Source organism: Chelonoidis abingdonii, chromosome 1 (genome assembly GCF_003597395.2).
Source record: "Chelonoidis abingdonii isolate Lonesome George chromosome 1, CheloAbing_2.0, whole genome shotgun sequence".
Taxonomy (NCBI): Eukaryota; Metazoa; Chordata; order Testudines; family Testudinidae; genus Chelonoidis; species Chelonoidis abingdonii.
The window spans coordinates 134,105,142-134,127,087 of NC_133769.1; the positions used below are offsets into that span (position 1 = coordinate 134,105,142).

Here is a 21,946-nt window from a genome sequence, read left to right on the forward strand (position 1 = left end):
CCTGTCTAATTTAATCTATTTGATTGTTTAGTGAAGTCAAATGGCCGATTTTTTTTTAAACAATATATCTGTATACTAAGCTTATTAAAAATCTTCACTCTGGTAATGTGATACTGTGAAAAATAATACCAAATATGAATAGATTCAAAGCTTCCCTTCAGAGGTATAATTAGCTGAACTTTGTGGCATGCCCTTACATATCAGTTGCAAAAGTATCTTTCCTTTGTTCAGGCCTCTGTAGTTGATAGCAGTTTCTTGGTGGTTTCCTCGTTTAGTAAATGAAAAGCCCTGTATATGGGGATTAAATCCCAAACACACTGTGAAGCCCAGTGCTGACTGAATTCTCCATGTCTTCTGAGGAAGTTATTTTTACTCTAATTCTAGTACTTGTTCCTGCTTTAGTACACTTCTTGTAAAATTCAAACACCTACCAGTGCTAATAAAATAATGACTTTAAACTTATATGGATTTTGACACACAAATAATGTATATGTTTTAGGAGACTTGGGATTGAACCCATTAGTTCCTAGCTCTTAATATGTGGATTACTTTAGTAAATATTTTTAGTATAATTTCATATTATTTTGTGTTGATAACTGGTAATGGTATTTTCAATTTAAAGCAATATTGGACTAATTTTCAGAAATGTTCCAAAAATTAATCCCAATATGTTATTGTTTGGGTATTAGTTTAATTTTGGTGTAGGGTAAATGGAAATGATGCTGATTTTACCATTTTATGTGATTCTGTTTTTAATTTATGACAAATGGCCTACAATAAACTTCTTTTAAGCTATGTAAATTGAAATTAATGAATGAACTGTGTATAATTATTTACGCTGTAAAATTCAGACTTTTTTTATTGTTCTGCAGAATATTGTTTTATCTCCACTAGATGTCAGTCTGTTGACAGATCTTGTGTGAGGTGGTTACTGGTGAACAAAGCAGAAATTGTTAGTCCATTTCATAGCTCTGTTCTAATTTTTCACCTACAGTCAGTAGAATAACTGCAAATAGAAGATTTCTGAGTCACTGCACTGCGCTCTCTCTTGTTCTCTGATCTTTTATCCCTCTTTTCTCCTTTTAGTATAGGGTGACCAGATGTCCCGATTTTACAGGGACAGTCCCAATTTTGGGGTGTTTTTCTTATATAGGCTCCTATTACCCCCCATCCCATCCCAATGTTTCACATTTGCTGTCTGGTCACCCTATTTTAGTAAAATTTTTGGCACTGATAATTTCCACTAATGCTGCTAGATGGGAGTAGCGCTACATCCTTCAAGATTTTCCTGTGGGTACTTCCAGCGTTCACCCATTCATCAGGGGACAGATTTTGATCTCTTTACTCATAGACTCATAGACTCGTAGGTCAGAAGGGACCAATATGATCATCTAGTCTGACCTCCTGCACAAAGCAGGCCACAGAACCCTACCCATCCACTTTTATAACAACCTCTAACACATGACTGATTTACTGAAGTCCCTCAAAATTGTGTTGAAGACCTAAAGCTGCAGAATTCCACCAGCAAGTGACCCATGCCCACGCTCAGAGGAAGGCGAAAAACCTCCAGGGACCTGGCCAATATCCGCGCCTGGAGTGGAGAATTGCCTTCCCGACCCAATATGGTGATCAGCTAAACCCTGAGCATGTGGGCAGATCACCAGCCAGCACCCAGGAAGAATTCTCTGCAGTAACTCAGATCCCATCCCATCCAACTCCCCTCACAGACATTGAGCAGACTTATCTGCTGATATCGAAGATCAATGGCCCAAATTTAAACTATTCCCTATCTATCATCCCTCCATATACTTTCAAGCTTATCTAAAGCCAGATAAGTCTTTTGCCATCCCACTACTCCCTCGGAAGGCTGTTCCAGAACTTCACCTCTCCTAATGGTGAACACTTGTCTAATTTCAGTCTAAACTTCCCTAATATCCAGTTTTGTAACCATTCGTCCTTGTGCCTACATTATACTAAGCTTAATAATTCTCTCCCTCCCTAACGTTAACCGCTGATATATTTATATAGAGCAAGCATATCCCCGCAGCCGTTCTTTGGCCAGGCTAAACAAGCCAAGCTCTTTGAGTCTCCTTTCATAAGGCAGGTTTCCATTCCTCGGATCATCCATAGTAGCGCCGTCTCGACCTGTCTTTCAGTTTGATAATTTCATCCTTCTTAAACATGGTACACCAGAACTGACACAATTCCAGCGTGGGGTCTCACCAGTGCCTTATATAGCGGACTAACCTCTTACCCTTGCTGGAATACCTCGCCTGATGCACCCTAAAACCGCGATTTGCTTTTTTTAACGGCCATATCGCATTGGCGGCTCATAGACATTTCCGGCTCTAATCAACCAATACCCCAAGGTCCTTCTCTCCTCTGTTCTGTTCCAATGATGCGTCCCGATGTATATCTAAAATTTCTTGATTGAATCCCTAAGGCATGACTTGGCCTTTCACTATTATATTCATCCTATACTATTCTGCCAGTTTACAAGGTGGTCCAGATCTTCCTGTATAGTAATCCCGGTCTTCTCCGTGTTAGCAATACCACCCCAGCTTGTGTCATCCGCAACTTTAATTAGCACATTCCCGCTCTTTTCGCCAAGGTCAGTAATAAAAAAGGTTAAATAGATTGGGTCCCAAAATCGAATCCACCTCCTTCCAGCCTGACAGTCACCCTTCAGTACGACCCGCTGGGAGTCTCTCCCCTTTAACTATTCCTATCCACGCTTACAAACTTTCATATTCATCCCATCTTTTCCAATTTTAACTAACAGTTTCCCATGTGACCGTGTCAAACGCTTACTGGAAAATCCGAGGTAAATTAGATCTTAACGCATTTCCTTCTTGTCTAAGTACTGTCACCTTCTCAAAGAAGGAGCATCAGGTTGGTTTGGCACGATCTTACCTTTAGTAAACTCCCATGTGTGCAATTCGTCCCACTTACCAAGACCTCAATGCTCCTAACTACTTTCTCTCTTTAAAATTTTTTCCAAGACCTTACATACTACAGACCGGTCAAGTAACAGGCCTATAGTTACCGGATCACGTTTTTTCCCTTTTTCTGGAAATAGGAACTACGTTAGCAATTCTCCAGTCGTACGGTACAACCCCTGAGTTTACGAGTTTGATTAAAGCCCGCTAACGGGCTCGCAATTCATGCACCAGTTCCAATATCCTTGGATGGAGATTGTCGGGCCCTTCGATTTTGTCCATAAGCTCGTTCAGTTTGGCCTCTACCTCAGATCTGGTAATATCCACCGCCATATCCTCTCCTGTTCATCCCTCCATTCATCTCTAATCCTCCCCTAGTTTTATTAAGACTGAGGCAAGTAATATTAGATATTGGGCCATGCCCTAGGTTTATCCTTAACTCCATTCCATGTCCTCAGTGCTTACGTCCCCACTTCTTTCTTGTTTTCTTTCTTATTTTATCTGGTGCGCTGTAGAACCTTTACTATTGGTTTTACTTCCTTTGCAAGTCCAGTTCTACAGGCTTTTAGGCCTCCTCACTTTATTCCATATTGTTCTGACTCACTAAGGTAGCCTTCCCTTGCTATCCCGTCTTTCTTCACTCCTGTAAACTTCTACTTTCCCTAATTCCCTCTCTGAGATGCTTGCTCATCCAGCTTGCGTTTACAACTCCTGCCCATGGTTTTTCCCCTTTCTTGGGATGCAGGCTTCCGACAGTTCTGCAGCTGCTGACTTAAAGTAATTCTAGGCCTCCTCCGCATTTAAATCCACAACGTTCCTCCGTCCAATCCACTCCGCTAACTAATTTCCTACTCTTTAAAATTAGCCACTTGAGAGCAAAACCCTAATCCAGATCTACACTTTGTTTATCCTCCATCTAGTTTGAACTGAATCGCTCCTCTATGGCACTTGAACCAAGTTGTCCCCTACCACCATTTTCTCTATGAGTCCTCACTGCTACCAAAACAATCTAAAATGGCATCCCTCTTGTCGTACTCAATACTTGGTGAAGAAATCATCCGCTATCACATTCAGAAAATTCTGAACCTATTATTCTCTGCAACACATGTCCTCCATCATATATCATGGAAGTTGAAGTCTCCCATGATCACAGATTTCCACTTAGTGTTTATTCCGTTAAAGACATGTAAAGAGGTCTCCTATCATATCCAAATCAGATCCGGCAATCTGTAGTCTGTAGCACACCCCAAGCATTATCTCAGGGGAGGCTCTAGTAGCTTTTTTACCCAGTGTGATTTTTGCCCAGACAGACTCTGTCTTATCCATTCCATCACTTCTTATTTCATTACAGTTAACCTCATCATTACTCGAACAGGTAGTGGCTTTGTTGGTGAGTGAGTACCATGGGACTGTTTGAGAAGTATGTTACTACTTGAATAAGGTTATTAGATTCTGGCCCAAGGTTTGTCCTCCTAAAATGCTCAGATGCTTTTTCTCTAGTTTTCTTTCCTAAGGCATTTTTCTCCAAAAAATATTTCTTTCCAGGGCAAGTTCGATATCTAACATATTTCTAGCTATTGTTGCAATAACCAAACAGATCTGCAGATTTAGGAACTGAAGTAAATTCTCAAACCAGAAAGATCTATCTGATATTAGGAAGCATCAAAAAGGGAGGATAAGGATTTGTGTACACATATGTTGGTATCCAATAATCCCTAACGTTGTCACTCATGTAATTTATTACTTCTTTTATTTATTTTTAAAGCAATCACCCACACTTCTTGTCTCCTTCAAATCCCTTCTGAAAACCCATATTTTCCCACAATTCTTCAAACAATACTCTAATTCCCTCTAAATATATTTTAAAAAAGTAATGATTAAAACAACAGTTAGGAACTAACAAGTGTATTTGTGATAATCAGGGTCCAAACACCTCTAGGGAGAACAAGGGGCATGAACCCCAAAGAATAAGCAATTGAATCCACTGCTTATATGCAATTTATTGTGCATAAATATATGTCAAGTGAGGCCTTCTATGAAAGTGTGTAATGTTCTCAACTTGATGGCCATTAGGAGATATGTATATGATTATCAATGTATATATGTGCAGTACACTATAATTGTAACCAGAATGCAACACCAGTGTCACCTCTCAGTCCTGTGGGGAAACAATTAGACAGGGAGGGCCACCTCCTAGGTTAGTTGTTTACACGAAACTAAGTGCAAGAACCTAGTATTGTACAACCTAGGAAAAGAGAATGATGGACCATTGAAGTTAATGGAAAAGTACTGAAACGGAAAAGAAAACCCCATTCTTGGAAATCTAAGGAAGGACGGTGTTTCTCCCTCTCTGTGTAACCATGAATAAGGTTAAGATTTTGGCATGGTTATTTTTAGTAAAAATCACAGACAGGTCATGGGCAATAAAGAAAAATTCACGGAAGTCCAAGACCTGTCTGTGACTTTTACTAAAAACAATGGGGAGGGCAGATGAGAGGTGGGGATGACTGAAGCCTGATGCCTGTTGTGGGAGGCAGGGTGGGGGTCCCTCAGCCCTGAGGCCACAGCAAGTAGCCAGTCCTGGAGCTGCAGCGGGGGTCCTGGTGCTGGGGCTTCTTCTGCTCTGCCTGGCACTTCTGCTGGAGGCCAGGGTCGGGTATGAAGGTTCCCCTGCTGCCCCTGGTGCACTTCTCCTCCCATCACCATTACTCGCTGTTATCTCCTGTCATCTTATGGGCAATTTAAACTGTGAGCTCTTTGGGGGAGGGGTGACATTTTTCTTCCTTTTGTAAAGTGCCACGCACACTTCTGACATTCTGGACAAATGTGACGTAACATTAATATAGGCACATGTACATCCTTAAACTACACCAGCATCAACCTACAACACGAAGGGAAACAGCACTTGTTTTTCTTTTTAATTTAAAATCACGTGAACTTGTATTCAAAAAAAATAATGGCATTAGCTTGGTATTGGATTTAACATTAAAAAAAAAAAAAAAGACACCCTAGCATATGACAGCTGCCATTTTTCAGGACAGAGAGCAAAGTGGTTTGTTCTTATACCTACCTGCTCCCCTCTGCTCCCTTCTCACTATTGTGTCTACACCCCCTGGCAGGTTACATTCCACACTTCTCACAGCTCCTGCTAGGCTGAAAAATTTCTCCTGTTGCCTGAATTTGAATCCTAGTTTTCACCCTTTCTCCGTCCCATATATAGGGCCGGTGCAACCATTTAGGCAACCTAGGTGGTCGCCTATGCCTCTGGGATTTGGGGGGTGGCATTTTCGTCGGCAGCGAAGGTGGTGGCAGGATCTTCAGCTGCCCTGGTCGCTGTCGGCATTTAGGCGGAGGGAGCTGGGGCAGGGGTGCACGGGGAGGGCCGCCTACAGCAAGTAAGGGGGAGGGGGCAGCACACAGGGGAACTCCCGCCCCAGCTCACCCCTGCCCTGCCTCCTCCCAGAGCATATCGTGGCTGCTTCACTTCTCCCGCCTCCCAGGCTTGCAGCACCTAAGCTGATTGGCACCGCAAGCCTGGGAGGCAGGAGAAGTGAAGCAGCCACGGCGTGCTCAGGAAGGAGGTGGAGCGGGGTGAGCTGCTTCACTTCTCCTGCCTCTCAGGCTTGTGGCGCCAATCAACTTAGGCACCGCAAGCCTGGGAGGCAGGAGAAGTGAAGCAGCAACGGTGCGCTCGGGATGGAGGTGGAGCAGGGGTGAGTGGGGAGGGTTGCCTCAGGGCAGAGGGTGGGGAGTTGCCACAGGGGGCGTGCCTCAGAGCAGAAGGGGGGATCTGCTCCGGGGGGTACCTCAGGGCAGAGGGGGAGAGCTGCCGCGGAGGTGGGGAAGGCGCCTCAGGGCGGGGGCTCGGGGACGGTGCAAGGTGGAAGTTTCGCCTAGGGCGCGAAACATCCTTGCACCGGCCCTGCCCACATACATCCCAACAGCCAGCCTGTCTCCCGCCATACAAACACATCATACTCAAAGCAGTCCTGCTCTCCTTCCTACACACAGCAGCCGCCCTGCACAACAGCGACCCCTCCTCTTCCTCTTTTTCTCAAGTACTCACACCCACCAAAACAGCCCCACTGCTTTCTAGCGGCCTCTCCATCTCTTGACATGGCACTGAACCCTCCCCTACCCCCCAACTCATATACAGACAGTACAGAGAAAAAAAAGAGGCTATTTATTGGGACCTGTATACATGTATGCAGTGAGGTATATGTCATGTGTTGCAGAGAAAAGGAAAATTGCTGTGGCAGCCAGTCTACATTCTGGGGATTAAACCCCAAACACACCGTGAAGTTCTATTTCTAGGCAGATGCTGAGTGTGGAGCTGATCCTGCAACATAGATGTCAATGGAGTTTTTCCACTGACTTCATATGAGGCAGGATCAAGCCCCATATATGGGGATTAATCCCATATATACTGTGAAGGACTTTGCTGCCCAGATTCTCCATATATGGGGATAAATCTCTAAACAAAATGAAGTCCCATCCTGGCCAAATGTTGCTAGAATCAATCTCTGAGAGCGAGCTAAAGCTTCTGTCTTGTTTACACTTTGTCAACACCTAAATAGCCAATAAAATATGATTGATTTGGATGAGGGGGCTGTTCTGGTGTGGAAGAGGGTTGGGGAAAAGAGGAGAGAAGGAGAGCAAGGTTAGGCTGTTAGACTCCAAGAGGAAGTCAGTTAGGATTCAAGTTCAAGCAGCCCAAGAGATACTTTCAGCTTGGGTGGGTGAAGAGGCAGTAGCTGTGAAATGTGTGGAATGTAATCTGCAGGGAGAACAATGTGAAGTGGGAGTTAGGGTGTCGGCACCAGCTTTGTTCTGTCCTGCAAGATGGCTATTGCCAAGCTAAAGGGGCAAACTACACACAGTCATAGAAATGATTAATCTTCCACTGGCATTTCCTAGCTGATATGTATCACTTTAAAAATCAGAATGCTATAAAGCCAAGTTCAGAGGTGTCGTGAAAGGAGATAACTCACTTCCTATTTCTTAGACTCCCTTAAATTGCAAATCCTTTAGGCCTACTTGCACTCACTCTGCTGATGTCTAAATTTACATCTTCCAGCTTCCCAATGTGTAAGTTTAGGCCTGCTTTAACTTACACATGTTTACAACCTCCTTTATTTTGCTTTTCTTGTTCTAAACTAAAATCTAAAACTTCATTTTGTAATAAATGTAATATTCATAAAAACAATAATGCAAACCCCCCCAAACATGAAACTAACAGAACTCTGTCAACTGTCATCCTGACCAATTTGCTTTTGTGCTGTGTCCCTTTCACTCCAAATGTGTCTTTCTTGTCCTTTTAAATAAGCTCTTTGCAGCAAGGGACTGTGTCCGTCTATAAGTTTGTGTAACGGCCCAACATAATTAATTAATTCCATACAAAAAATTGGTTAAAGAACATTGTTAAGGTTGGAATGTCAAGCAGTCAAAAGTTAGGAAATGCTTCATTCACTGTGGAAGTTCAAAGGTGTGTAGCCAATGAGGCAGAGTAAACTACAACGGCTCTGAACCTGATACATATAGCAGCACAGAGAATTTCATCCTCTGATTTCTTTGCAATATCATTTGCTTCCATGACAATTTGGTATTCAATCACCTCTCCCAGCTCTCTGCCAGGTTTCCTTCTAGACAGAAGGACATAGGGGGCTTCATTTGCTTCCTTTCGGTGAAAGATTGTTTGCTTCTGTCACCGTGTAACACGAGTGTAACACACGAGTGGAATAAAAAACAAAACCTTAATTTCCTGGCCCCAGTCAAATATCCTTGTCACTCATTGGGTCAGTATCCCTTCTCCAAGGGTTACTAATATGTTAGGAAGACTACAGTGTCTATGTTCACCTGAACTCTTCAGTGCTTCTGAATACCCAAATTGCCACAACCACGAAAAATGCCTTTTTTTCAGTCTATGCTTGGTGAGAAGATGGTGTCTTCTCCTATCAGATGTGGATTAAGCCACTGTTAGTGTTTAGAACCTGTAGGCTTGATTATCATAGAATCATAGAATCACAGAATATCAGGGTTGGAAGAGACCTTAGGAGGTCATCTAGTCCAACCCCCTGCTCAAAGCAGGACCAATCCCCAGACAGATCACCTAAATGTGAAACTGAAGACTTCTATAACTTCTGTTTTATGATTATATCTGATGTAAATAATTTACAACAATAACAGAGAGGCAACATCAAATTTATGTGACATGTAAGTAACACTGAAAAGAAAATGAATAATGTCACTCAAAATAGAGACTCAAAGAGCTTGGCTTGTTTAACCTAACCAAATGAAGCTGAGGGGAGATATAATTGCTCTCTATATATACATCAGAGGGATTAATACCAGGGAGGGAGAGGAGTTATTTAGATTAAGTGCCAATGTGGACACAAGAACAAATGGATATAAACTGGCCATCAACAAGTTTAGGCTTAAAATTAGATGAAGGTTTCTAATCATCAGAGAAGTGAGGCTCTGGAACAACCTCCCAAGGGGAGCAGTGGGGCCAAAAAACCTAACTGGTTTTAAGACTGAATTTATGGTGGGAATGGTATGCTGAGGTTGGTATGGTGGGGACAGTATGCTGAGGTTGCCTACACTGGCATGTGGCACATCCACGACTACTGTTAGTAAATATCTCCAGTGGCCAGAGACGGGACACTAGATGGGGAGGGCTCTGAGTTAATACAGAGGATTCTTTCCCAAGTATTTGGCTGTTGGGTCTTGATGACATGCTCAGGGTCTAACTCAGGGTTCGGCAACCTTTCAGAAGTGGTGTGCTGAGTCTTCATTTATTCACTCTAATTTAAGGTTTCGCGCCAGTAATACATTTTAACATTTTTAGAATGTCTCTTTCTATAAGTCTATAATACATAACTAAGCTATTGTTGTATGTAAAGTAAATATATTTTTTAAATGTTTAAGAAGCTTCATTTAAAATTAAATTAAAATACAGAGCCCCCTCGGACTGGTGGCCAAGACCCGGGCACTGTGAGTGCCACTGAAAATCAGCTCGTGTGCTACCTTCAGCACGTGTGCCACAGGTTGCCTACCCCGGTCTAACTGATCTCCATATTTGTGGTTGGAAAGGAAGTTTCCCCTGGGTCAGACTGACAGAGACATGGGCTTCTTTTCACCTGCCCTCTGCAGTATGGGCATGGGTCATTTGCTGGTTTGACCTAGAGTAAATAGTGGATTCTTTGTAACTGAAGTCTTTAAATCAAGATTTGAGGGCTTCAGTAACTCAGCCAGAGTTTATGGGTCTATTATAGGAGTGGGAGGGTGACATTCTGTGGCCCGCAATGTGTAGGAGGTCAGTCTAGATGATCATGGTCTTTTCTGTGAGTCTGAGTCTATAAAATGAGGGACATTGGAGAGCTGGGGCCCAAATTATGATGAACTCTCTCATTCTGCATGGTTATGACCTCCCACAACAGCTACACTTTGCTGGAACAGTCAATCTCCAGAGTGTGACACAATTTCTCAATGCCTGACCTGAAACCTCAGGACCTTCCAAGAAAAATGCAAAACCTATTTCTGGAAGCCCTGCATAAAACTTGTCAAAAAGGCTATTCCACTATAGCCAGGGGATAGTTTGTTTGTTTTTCTTTTTGGTGAAGTTTTCTAAATATATTAGACAAGCCATATTTGAGCTATGAGACTTTGAAAATGTACATTGCTTAGATTGCAAGCTCTGGGGCAGGGACTGGATTTTTATTGTGTGTAAACTGCCAAGCACAATGCAGCCCTAACTGCTGATTGGGGTTGTTAGGTGCCCTCATGATACAAATAAATATAAAATAATGACTATTATGAAATGCTGGTTTTTCTCTTTTGAAAATACAATTTTTTTAATCTACTCAATATTCATAACTCAAAATGAATTTATAAAAACTTCAAAACTGATTTTATACATAAATCAAAGATAACTAGTGAAGATAATTATTTTACCCATATTCATGTCCAAATGCTGTTTTCAGTAGAGGTGAGCTCAATACGTGTTGTTCACCACATCTCTCGCAGAAGTTATATTACAAGCTCCAGTTAATGGTATACCCTCCCCTGGAATACTGTGTCACCCTACCTCAGAAAGGATGTAGCAATAATAGAGGGGAGTCCAAAAACAGGTGATAAGGGATATTCAGAATAATGAATATCATAGAAAAGATACACTGGGAGCTTCTGGTTACCCTCTTTCATAAAGCAAGATCAAGGGGTATTCAATGAAATTACAAGGCAGCAAATTTACAACTGATAAAAGGATCACATGATTAGCCTGTGAAACTCACTGCTACAAGGTATCATTGAGCCTAAGAGTATAGCAAGATTCAAAAAAGATTTGGACAGTTACATGCACAACAAGAATATCAAGTTAGTACAAGCCAATCTCTAAACTAATGAGGGTTATGAAGAAAGTACCTCTGTCTGTGTGCAAGTTATTTCAAAACGGTGTATTGCAATGATTTGTGCACCTTCTCTGAAGCAGCTGGTGTTGGCTACTGTCAGACACAGGGTACTCAATTAGATGGACCTGGGATCTGAGTCATGGCAACTGTTCCACCTGTTTTGTTTCCATTCCAATTCAAAGAAACGAACAAACATTTCTAGCTCTTTCAGAGATAAAGACAACCTTTGAAATGTACTTCGATGTGTAGGCTTGTCAGTTTCATAGAATCATAGATTATTAGGGTTGGAAGAGACCTCAGGAGATCATCCAGTCCAACCCCCTGCTCAAAGCAGGACCCAACCCCAAATGGTCCCCTCAAGGATTGAACTCACAACCCTGGGTTTAGCAGGCCTCCCAGTCTGCCACAGGAACTGTTGTAAAAAAGCATGGGGGTTTGTGAAAAGTTAGGCCATACTGTCCAATTATTTAATTTAATCACTATCACCTGATAGTTCTTATTTATCTAACTAATTTCCACTTGATATTTGTACAAATCATATTGTTTATATGTAACCTTCAAGCAGTGCTTGTTGATACATGCCCAAGTAACATGTCCAGGCTGGCTTCAACCCTGGTGATTGACAATCATTAAAAACAAGAGGATCAGGGCTGGATATTAATGCAGGAGGAAGAGAAGTTTACGTCCGGTCTAGCTAAGGAGGGATGACAACTGAATTTGTTTCTAAAGGAAAAGGCAATATGTTTGTAAGCAGGGTCTGAATGAATGCTTCCTTGACAGCTAGATGGGAGGGTGAGAGACTTTGGGTGTGTTTATGTACATACAGTTTGCTCCTGCTCTGCTTACATATTCAGCAGATACAGCAGTGTCAAAGTGATGAACTTTAGCTGGTGTTGGGTACAAATTACCTTAGTACTGAATGCTATGGGTAGTGATATACGGTTACCAATGTTGTAATTACAGGGAGTCCTCAGACTTAGGACACAATTTGGTCCTCAGAATTGCGTAGCAAGTCGAAATGTAAGTTGAAAACACTTTCCCCATAGGAATCAATGGTATGAAAGGGGGATTGGTTCCTGAACCAATGCTTGATACACTATTTTCACCAGATTTTTGTACTAAATGAATTATATCTGACTGATGTTGAAACATCAAATATATTTACTGTACACTGTATGTTGTAAACAGCATCCAAATAAACATATAAACTCACACATGCTGTTCAAAATGCTGGCAACACAGGCTCAGAAAGGCAAGGAGAATGGCACACATGCTGAGTCTCAGCCAATCAATAAGCTTAAACAGTGATTGGCTGAGCCCGGGGCCGGGAGCCAATCAAAAACAAACAGCAACCCTACCCAGCAACAAGCTACTCTGCTGCCTAAGGCCAATCAGAAGTGATCCCTTCCAACTCCATACCAGTATAACGCAACCAGGAAGTAATTTCAAGCGAACTTTATGCAACCAGAGTGTGATAAGGGAGGAACAAGTGTTTTAGGGGCAAAACGGGTTGTCAGTTGAAAAGCGTTGTAAATGGCGTCCGATGAAAGTTGGGTGTCATATGTTCGAGGACTCCCTGTATTGTAGGAATACAGGAAAGCAGGACTGTGCTTAACCTGTCCCAAATAAGGGGGCCACCCTCAATTGAAAGAGCCTCATTAAGCCAGGGCCTTGAATGTCAGAAGCCTATGAAAGTAAATGGGAAATAGGTATTCTAACTAGGAGGCTATATATCCTTGTCAAGGATTTTCCCTAGCCTGGTTTAATTTGTTTCTCCCCACTGTTCAAATAATAAAGATAAATAGGTTTCATTACAAGTCTCTGTGTTATGTTAACTGCCCAATGAGAGCTGAAATCAGTTGTGATAGGACTCTCTCTCTCTCTCTCTCTCTGCCCAGCCTGCTAAGTGCTGAGATCACAGAATAGAGGCAGGTGCCAGCAGAAGGCAACTGACAGTCAGCTGGTGAATGAGTGGCTGATGAGCAGCCTGCAGAGCAGTTGGTGGAGAGGCCAGAGCTTCCAACATTGCTGCTACTTGCTGAGCTGAAGTGGGGCAGCAATGGTGAGAAATCTGAAGCAAAAAAACCTAGCATAAAGCCAGAGAATGTTTTACCTCTGGATGGGGAACCTTCACCTCCATTGCTGCTAGAAGGGTTAGGCACAGGTATTCACACTCCTCCCAGTGTCAGTGGCATGTCTTCAAAGTTGGTGATGGGTGAAATGAAAAAAGGAAAAGTCATAGTGCTCAAGGAAAACAAACAAACAGAGAATCTGTAACTTCAATGACATACTCAGCTTCCCACTGATTGTAGAATACATAAATGCTCAAGATTTACACATACAATTGAACAGGAAAGAGGCAACAACAGCTACACACCACTAATCAAAATCCTTTAATTAGGCTTGGCAGAATTTTTTTTTTATATAATTTCAATGGCTAATAGCAACGTTTATTTTTAAGCATCTTTTTCTATTTTTATCAATTTCAATTTTCATAGCTGTGGGAAAATATGGAGTGGTCAGACAATAGGGGATCAGAAAATATTTAATGACAGAAGGCATTGCGAGTCAAAAGGTTAAAGTGTTATAGTCATTAGAACACAAATCGTGAACATCCCATGTTAAAAAATATAAAGTAAATATCCTTAAGTCAAACTCTAAAAAGCTCTCAAGCAGCATTTTACATAGTCTACCTGTAAATTTCAATTATTATTGATGGAAATATTTTTGTCAGTTTCTGTGTGTATGGTGAAATCAATGTTTACAATAAAACTGAATCCTTCCAAGCCTACCTTTAAGGTAGGCTGCATGGTAGTTGGACTTTGCTTGAAGCAACAAATAGTCCTCTGTTTGGTGATGGAAACTTAATTGCACATTCCCTGAGTCTGGGTTTTTGTTTACTTCTAATATTTAAAATTACTATATGTCTCTTAGGTACATGGGGGGACTGTCCACAAATTATGTAACACTTTTCTGTGATTTTCAAGACCTACCCTCCCTTGTAACACGTTATAACACTGAAACAAACATTCTGTCATGCAAAATTAAGGACCCATCCATCCATCAATGCATTACGTAATTTATGGACAGCCCGCATGTACACTTATCTCCACACCAATGCCCACAGGCATCACACGTATCTGCACACATGCTCTCACACATGTGCACACTCATACACACATCTACACGCATGCATATACAGATATCACCAGGCCTTAAATTTTCACTATTTCCCAGAGCCCGGGGGCGAGCCAGGGTTCCTGCAGATTTGAAAATCTTTACTAGAGCTCCACTCTGGATGGCTCCGGCTGAATTTAACTCCATGGATCTCACCCCTATCAACGCACATCTGTACACGTGCAAGCACGCACACATATCCACACGCATCGATGGGTGCGCATACTTAACACGTCCTCATATCACACACACCCATGGGCGCACGTGGGACATACATGTCCGTGTGCACACGCCCCCGCATGTCCGTGTCTCACCCGCGCACACGCACGCCGGGCCCTCCCACGTGTGGCCGAGCGGCAGGGGCCGGGCCCGAGCAGTCCCTACCCCGGCGCCGCTCGGGGCAGGGGGCGGAGCGGGGGTGAGACGCACGATGGCGGCGGCCGGGCCCGAGGCGGCGCTGCCGGCTCTGGCCCTGCAGCTGGGACTCGCTGCCCGAGCGGAGCGGCCCTCGGAGGCCTCGTCTGGCCCCGGCTGCCTGGAGACCGTGCGGCGGCTGACGGGCCTGTTCCGGGAGGAGCGGCCCAGGTAGCGGGGAGGAGGGGCCCCGCGCGGGCCACGTGGGGCTGGGGGTGTGCGCCGGGCAGGGGGGGGTCAGTGCGGCCAGGAGGGGGGGTGAGCGGGTGTCATAGAGGGTGTATGTGTGTGCGCGCGTGTAGTGGGGTGTAAGGATGTGTGTGAACGTTTCGTTTGCCGGTGCTATGGGGCTGTACTGGGAGGTGTTTGGGAGTTATGTGTACTAGGGGGCGTATGGGGTGTGTATGCACGTGTATCGGTGATATGGGGCTGACCTGGTGTGTATGTGTACCTGTACCGGGGTGAGGGGGCGTATGGTGTGTGTGTGTACATGTACTGGGGGTATATTGGAGTGTATGGCGGTGTGTGTGTTGCTCTGGATGTGGGGAGCTGGTCTGTTCCTGGCCACAGGGGTATGTGGGGCTGGGGCAGATATTGGGGCAGTGCACTGTCTGAGCTCTCTGTGTGTGTGGGAGGACTGGGAGTACTGGTGAGCCTCTAAATGGAGGCAGAGGGGTCTGTGCCTGGTTTTCAAGATTAGATTAAATTCCACCCCCCCCCCCCCGCCCTCTCCAGGTAGCCGCAGACTAGCGATAATCCTGTCACCTGTGCTGTGATGTCTGGTTTCAGGGCTTTCTTGCTCCCCATTGAAGGGGGTGCTTTGAAATCATGTAATTTAAAAACAAAGTCTGCATTTCAAGCTATAAAGGTCACAACAGCTGTTGTAGTTCTTAAACTCTTATCTTCATTGTGCTTTGCTTACCTGCCAGGGTCTGGGTGGGTCACTGAGTGGGTCTGAGGAAAACAGGAGCCAGACATGTACTGGTGCCCCCTTCTGTAATGTTCTACAGCAGTAATGTGTTTCCTGGTCACTTGGAATGATCTGGGAAATGAAGATGGGCTTCAATTCTTCTGCTAGGCCCCTTGCTAATAAAGCAGATGTGGCCTGTGAGCCATCACACATGGTTTGGGGTCTGATAGGTAAGGGAAATATAGCTTCCCCCTACCTGTACTCTCTGCTCTGTGCATGGATCCTGGGAGTATCCCTGCTTCCATACCAGAGCCTGGGGAGCAGGTGAGGGAGAGTATGCTTCTCTGTCTGCTCTTGTCTCTGTTCCCTGCATGGGTCTCTGGTTCAGGGAGACAGTAACAACCACATCTTTCTCTCCAAGGGCTACCTTCATTACTATTAGGCCTTGTCTAGGTGGGGTTTTAGCCACTGGTGCAGACCACTGCTGTAGACACAGCTTACACCAGAGCAGCACAGGTGTGAAATGGGGGTTAACTGCAGCAGTGCAACTTGTGTCTGTGCTAGTGGTTTGCATCAGTGCAGGTACAACATTAGTAGCTAAAATCCAAATGTAGACAAGGTCTTTGAATGGGTGGCAAGAGCATGCTTGTTACAATCCAGCATGATGGTATGCCAGTGCAAAGAAAGATTATAAAGTGAAATTGATAACTTTTGTAGAAATTAAACAAAACCCTGTTGAAAGTTAACAAAGGAAAAAAGATCTCTCTTCATTTTATTATCTTAAATGTTCACAAAGCATGTAGTTAATCAAAATTCTGTCTGAATTTTCTTTATTTTTATTTTAGTTTTCATGTAATCGGACCCATCTGAGCAGGTCCTTGCACTGATGTTGGGGTGGTCTACACTGAGGGGAAGGAGCGGTATTGATATAAGATGCTTCGACTTCAGCTATGCTATTCACGTAGCTGAAATTGCATATCTTAGATCGATTTTCCTCAGGTACTCACGGAGCGGAATCGATGTCTGCGGCTCCCCGTGTCGACTCCACTACTGTCACTCGCTCCGGTGGAGTTCCGGAGTCGACGGGAGCGCATTCGGGGATCAATATATCGCGTCTAGATGAGACGTGATATATCGATCACCAAAAAATCGATCGCTACCCACCGATATGGCGGGTAGTCTGGACATACCTGTAGAGCTGCATTGGCTTCAGGGGCTCTGTTTGGGTGCAAGAGTTGATCCATGTGGATCCAGTTATAGGATTAGGGGGAACACTAGCTTGTAACTCATATGTTGAAGATAAAAAAATGTAGGTTAATCATATGTTTGTGTTAAAAAGCTAACATATCTGCATGTTATTTTTAAAATTCATTTTCTTGAAATTACACTTTCCCTAACTTAGGGTATGGCTATGTTTTGAGCTGGGAGTGTACTTCCCAAGTGGAGGAAACATACGCATGCTAGCTTGATGTGAGCTAGCAAACTAAAAATAGTTAGGTTAACTAGTCCTGCCCATTCAGGGCACAGTGGCTACACTCTATTTTTAAAAAGGACAGGAGTACTTGTGGCACGTTAGAGACTAACAAATTGATTTGAGTATAAGCTTTCGTGGTCTACAGCCCACTTCATTGGATGGATGCAGTGGAAAATACAGTAGGAAGATTATATATATATACACACACACATATAAAATCTATGTACACACGCGCGCACACACACAGAGAACATGAACCAATGGGTGTTACCATACACACTCTAACGACAGTGATCAGTTAAGGTGAGCTGTTACCAGCAGGAGAGAGAGAAACTTTTTGTAGCGGTAATCAAAATGGTCCTTTTGTCGCAGTTCACAAGAAGGTGTAAGGAACAGTGTGTGTGTGTGTGTGAGGGGGGGAATAAACATGGGGAAATAGTTTAACTTTCTGTAATGGCCCATCCACTCCCAGTCTTTATTCAAGCATAATTTAATGGTGTCCATTTTGCAAACTAATTCTAATTCAGCAGTCTCTTGTTGGAGTCTGTTTTTAAAGTATTTTTGTTGTAATATTGCGACTTTTAGGGCTGTAATTGAGTGACCAGGGAGACTGAAGTGTTCTCCGAATGGTTTTTGAATGTTATAATTCTTGACGTCTCATTTGTGTCCATTTAGTCTTTTACGTAGAGACTATCCGGTTTGGCCAACGTACATGGCAGAGGGACATTGCTGGCACATGATGGCATATATCACGTTGGTAGATGTGCAGGTGAACGAGCCTCTGATAGTGTGGCTGATGTGGTTAGGTCCTATGATGGTGTCCCTTGAATAGTGTGATCAGAACTAGTGAGCTGGGAATTGTCCTCAGTTCAAAGTGTGAACATGCTACAATTTATGTTTTGTTTGTATTTTTTTAAACCTTTTCAAAACCTAATATTGCTAGTTATATCCTTCCTTAGTTTTTTATCTGGGCTTACGCGTAGGACACTGAAACAGGGCTTAAGATCCAGGTTTGATTCCCTGCTGTATCACAGCTTATTTGTGTGACCATGGGCAATTTTCACAATTTGTTTGTTTCATTTATTTGTGTGTGTGCATGTGTTTAAATACTGCTGTTTGGGAACTTATCTAACTAGAGCTGGATAAATAACAGATTGTTTGGTTTGATGGCAGTTCTGAAAAACTGAAAAACAATCATTTTGGGTCAAAGCATTTCATTTTGATTTTTTGAGCATTTTTAAATGGTTTGGAATTTTTAAATTAAAATTGAAGGAAATTTAGAAAGTCATTGAACTAAAAAAATTAAAATATTTAGAAAATACCAAAACAAAATTTTTTATTTTTTGCACGTTCTTTGTTTTTTCACTAAACCTTTTTTCACTAAACTAACTCAAATTCACAAAATGTGTCATTATCACCAAATCTGCATTTTTCGCTAGAAGTATGTTTCAGACAGAAAACTTAGCCAAGCTGTGCGTCCAAGGATATGTATACACTTCGAATGCTACAGTGGTGTGGCTGCAGCTGTGCCACTGTAGTGCTTCAGGATGGGTTTTCCCGTTGGCATAGGTAATCCACCTCCCAAGAGGTGGGGGGAGGGATAGCTCAGTGGTTTGAGCATTGGCCTGCTAAACCTAGGGGTGTGAGTTCAATCCTTGAGAGGGCCATTTAGGGAACTGGGGAAAAAAAACTGTCTAGGGATTGGTCCTTCTTTGAGCCTGGAGGGGAGGGATAGCTCAGTGGTTTGATCATCAGCCTGCTAAACCCAGGGTTGTGAGTTCAGTGCTTGAGGGGGCACCTAGGGATCTGGGGCATAAATCAGTACTTGGTCCTGCTAGTGAAGGCAGAGGGCTGGACTCAATGACCTTTCAAGGTCTCTTCCAGTTCTAGGAGATTGGTATATCTCCAATTATTAAATTAAATTAGGTGGTAACTTGGTTACACTCAGTGAGTAGCCCTTTATCAGTGGAGTGTTCTTAACTATGGATACACTTACTGGAACAAAGCAGAATGAGCCCAAACTACACATTTCAGAGCACACAGTATCGACATCATCTCACAATAACAAAGGCAAAAGAACAAGTTAATTTAATACAGAAATTCTTCCATGTAAAAAGGGACTAACCTAAGACTGGGAGAGCAGGATCCTCTATATAGAAAATGTAATGTGACTTTTTTTATTTATTGAAGTAATAGATTTATCAGAAATGCACGAAGTTTTGGTGATGTTTAGAGGAACATGGCAATTTAAATCACACTTCTGCCTGAAGTTTTTACTTACTAATGTTACAAGTAGCATCAAAAATTTAAGCTCTTTGGGGCAGGGACCATCTCTTTGTTCTGTTTGGACAGCACCTCAGACAATGAGATCCTCGTCCATAACTAGGGCTCCTAGGTACTATGGTAATACAAATTTTTAATAACAGATTGCAGGAAAATATTTTTCTTCACATTTACTTTGTACTTTCCACAGCATTTTGAGTATAGTCAATGTCACTGTTTTACCTGTATGTTTGTGGGCCTTTCACATGCGAACAGGAAAGAGGAAAAACTTTAGTTTACCCCATCTGCCAAAAAATAAACAAACTGTAAACCCACAAACATTGACTGGAGAGTTTACGGGCAAGTGTAGTAGCAGAAACTATTCTTGGGCTTCTTGCAATTGATTTAAGCCTGCCCAACCATCCCATTATATTTAAAATGATTATGCATATAGTTACTTGAATTTTGGTTAGCAATATTTTCACATAGATACTTTTTAATCTGTGGAAAGAGCACTGCTTTGAGAGGAATGATGGTATTATTGTAAAGCCCTATACTGGGAACCACATCTGGGTTCTGTACCTGCATCTTTTGCAGACTTGTTGTGTGACCTTGGGCACATCGTTTATGGTATTTTTTTTTTCTTCTGGAACTGGCAAGCACCCATAAAACTAATGTATTTCTTTGTGCTTCGCTGCCACATACATGGAATAAACTTCCCTGTTTTGTTAATAGTGGGAAGATAAATCCATTAATGTGTGTCAGGTGCTCAGATTCTACAGTGAGGAGAAACAAAGAAAAAACTATAAATATTGGCATTTAAAATAGTTTGTTGGAAACTAGCAGAGTAATCAGATCTTCATATTTTACTAGAATATATTATAAAAAATCATGATGCGCTACCTTTTTCTGAACAAATGTCTTATTTTTTAGATTATCCTTTTTAATCAAAACTTCTGATTTCTGTTTATAATATAGGCTATCAAAATAGCCTGAATTTCATGATCCAGTAAACAGTTAAAATGGCTTTCCGAACGAATTCCTATGCTGCACAACTGCAGTTTGCTAAACAGAATAAGACTTTATATTTGTATTGAAAAGCCTTTTGTAACTGTTTTTTACAGTATAGCCAGCTAGAGTACACGTTAAAAAAAATCAAAAAACAAAACCAAAAATCTACACTTAGAGCTTTTGCTTGTCTTTTACCAATTTAAAATAATTGACTGTTGTATACTAGAAAGGGGTCGCTCAGATTAGCTTTTGATTTCTATATTTTGAAGTAAAGTTAGGAAAATTTATCAAACAGTTCCTTGTGGTATTCCAACTCACAGCATAGGTAAAAATAAAGGGAATTGCTAACATACCCTGAAAGTTTTTTATTTTTTGCATTATTTAATTGGTATACTGCTCTTGAACAGTTGCCCTGTTAATGGCTCTGTATGGCATCTTGACTCAACAGAGCAAATGTGACTCTGTCATATGTGGGATTGAATATAGTTGGGTGCTCCTTTACCAGACGCTGTCTCGTCAGTGTTTGGAGAAATATCCCTATGTCTGTGTGGATGAATTTATTTATAGATTCTGTGGAACGGTAGTCTCCAAATCGTGTAATCTTCTGGATTTTTGTGTGTGTAAATGGCAGTAGTTGCAACATGTCCTTGTCAGTGGGAGACCTTAGTCAAATACGTGGTTTTTTTTCATATTTTAAAACCCAACAAAATAACTTCTTATGCATCAAGTGAAACACTTTCCTTCCTATTTGATCACCATCAAATATCTAGCCATACAAGATAATGAATGCTGTCATACTTTCACCAAAAATGGTCAAGCATTACATTAATGAAAGGTAATAATTGTGATTATTATCGCCTGTGTTGATTAACCTTTCTTCCCCATTTTTAGCTCCTTTTGGCCCAGTATTTAGCTCAGAAGATATTTTGCTACTGCCTCTTTCAAAATGTAGCATTTAAATGCTCCTTTGATCTTGTGTGCACCTTAAATCCATCTAAGGGTCAAAGTGGCTGGATTCTGGTTTTCCATGTCAGCAGCATCTGGCTGGCAGTGTTGGATTGAGTTAAACTCTCTGTTCTTAAAGTGACGCCATGCTGCACTTTCTTGTGTAGCAGAGTTTCACCAGAATTCATGCTCTATCAGATATGAATTACTGACTGGCTTTAATCTGTCACATTCATCTCCTTTCTAAACATAAATTTTGAAAAAATAAATAAATATGCCAACAGCTATATTCTGGAAGCTTTTCACACATCTGTGTGTGACAGACGACTTGGAAATTTATGCTTGCTGCTTTTGTGAGAAATGTGCGTGTAAGCTTCAGCATAACATTTTAGCAGCAATTCTCTTC

At 42.2% G+C, this 21,946-nt stretch overlaps 1 protein-coding gene and 1 long non-coding RNA gene across 5 annotated transcripts in view; one reads left to right on the forward strand and one right to left on the reverse strand.

Moving 5' to 3' along the window:
- Positions 1–914: 914 nt before the first annotated feature.
- Positions 915–14,995, reverse strand: LOC116815004 (uncharacterized). Its single transcript, XR_012656742.1, has 3 exons — positions 14,909–14,995; positions 13,461–13,544; positions 915–931 (listed from the first exon to the last, which is right to left on the reverse strand). It is a non-coding gene; the product is annotated as an uncharacterized LOC116815004 (long non-coding RNA).
- ATXN10 (ataxin 10) overlaps positions 14,955–21,946 on the forward strand; it is a 167,799-nt gene continuing 160,807 nt past the window's right edge. For all 4 annotated transcript variants that reach the window (XM_075070470.1, XM_075070472.1, XM_032763001.2 and 1 more), the window contains exon 1: positions 14,955–15,109. In XM_075070470.1, coding sequence (XP_074926571.1) covers positions 14,955–15,109 — 155 coding nt within the window. The remainder of the gene's footprint in view (positions 15,110–21,946) is intronic.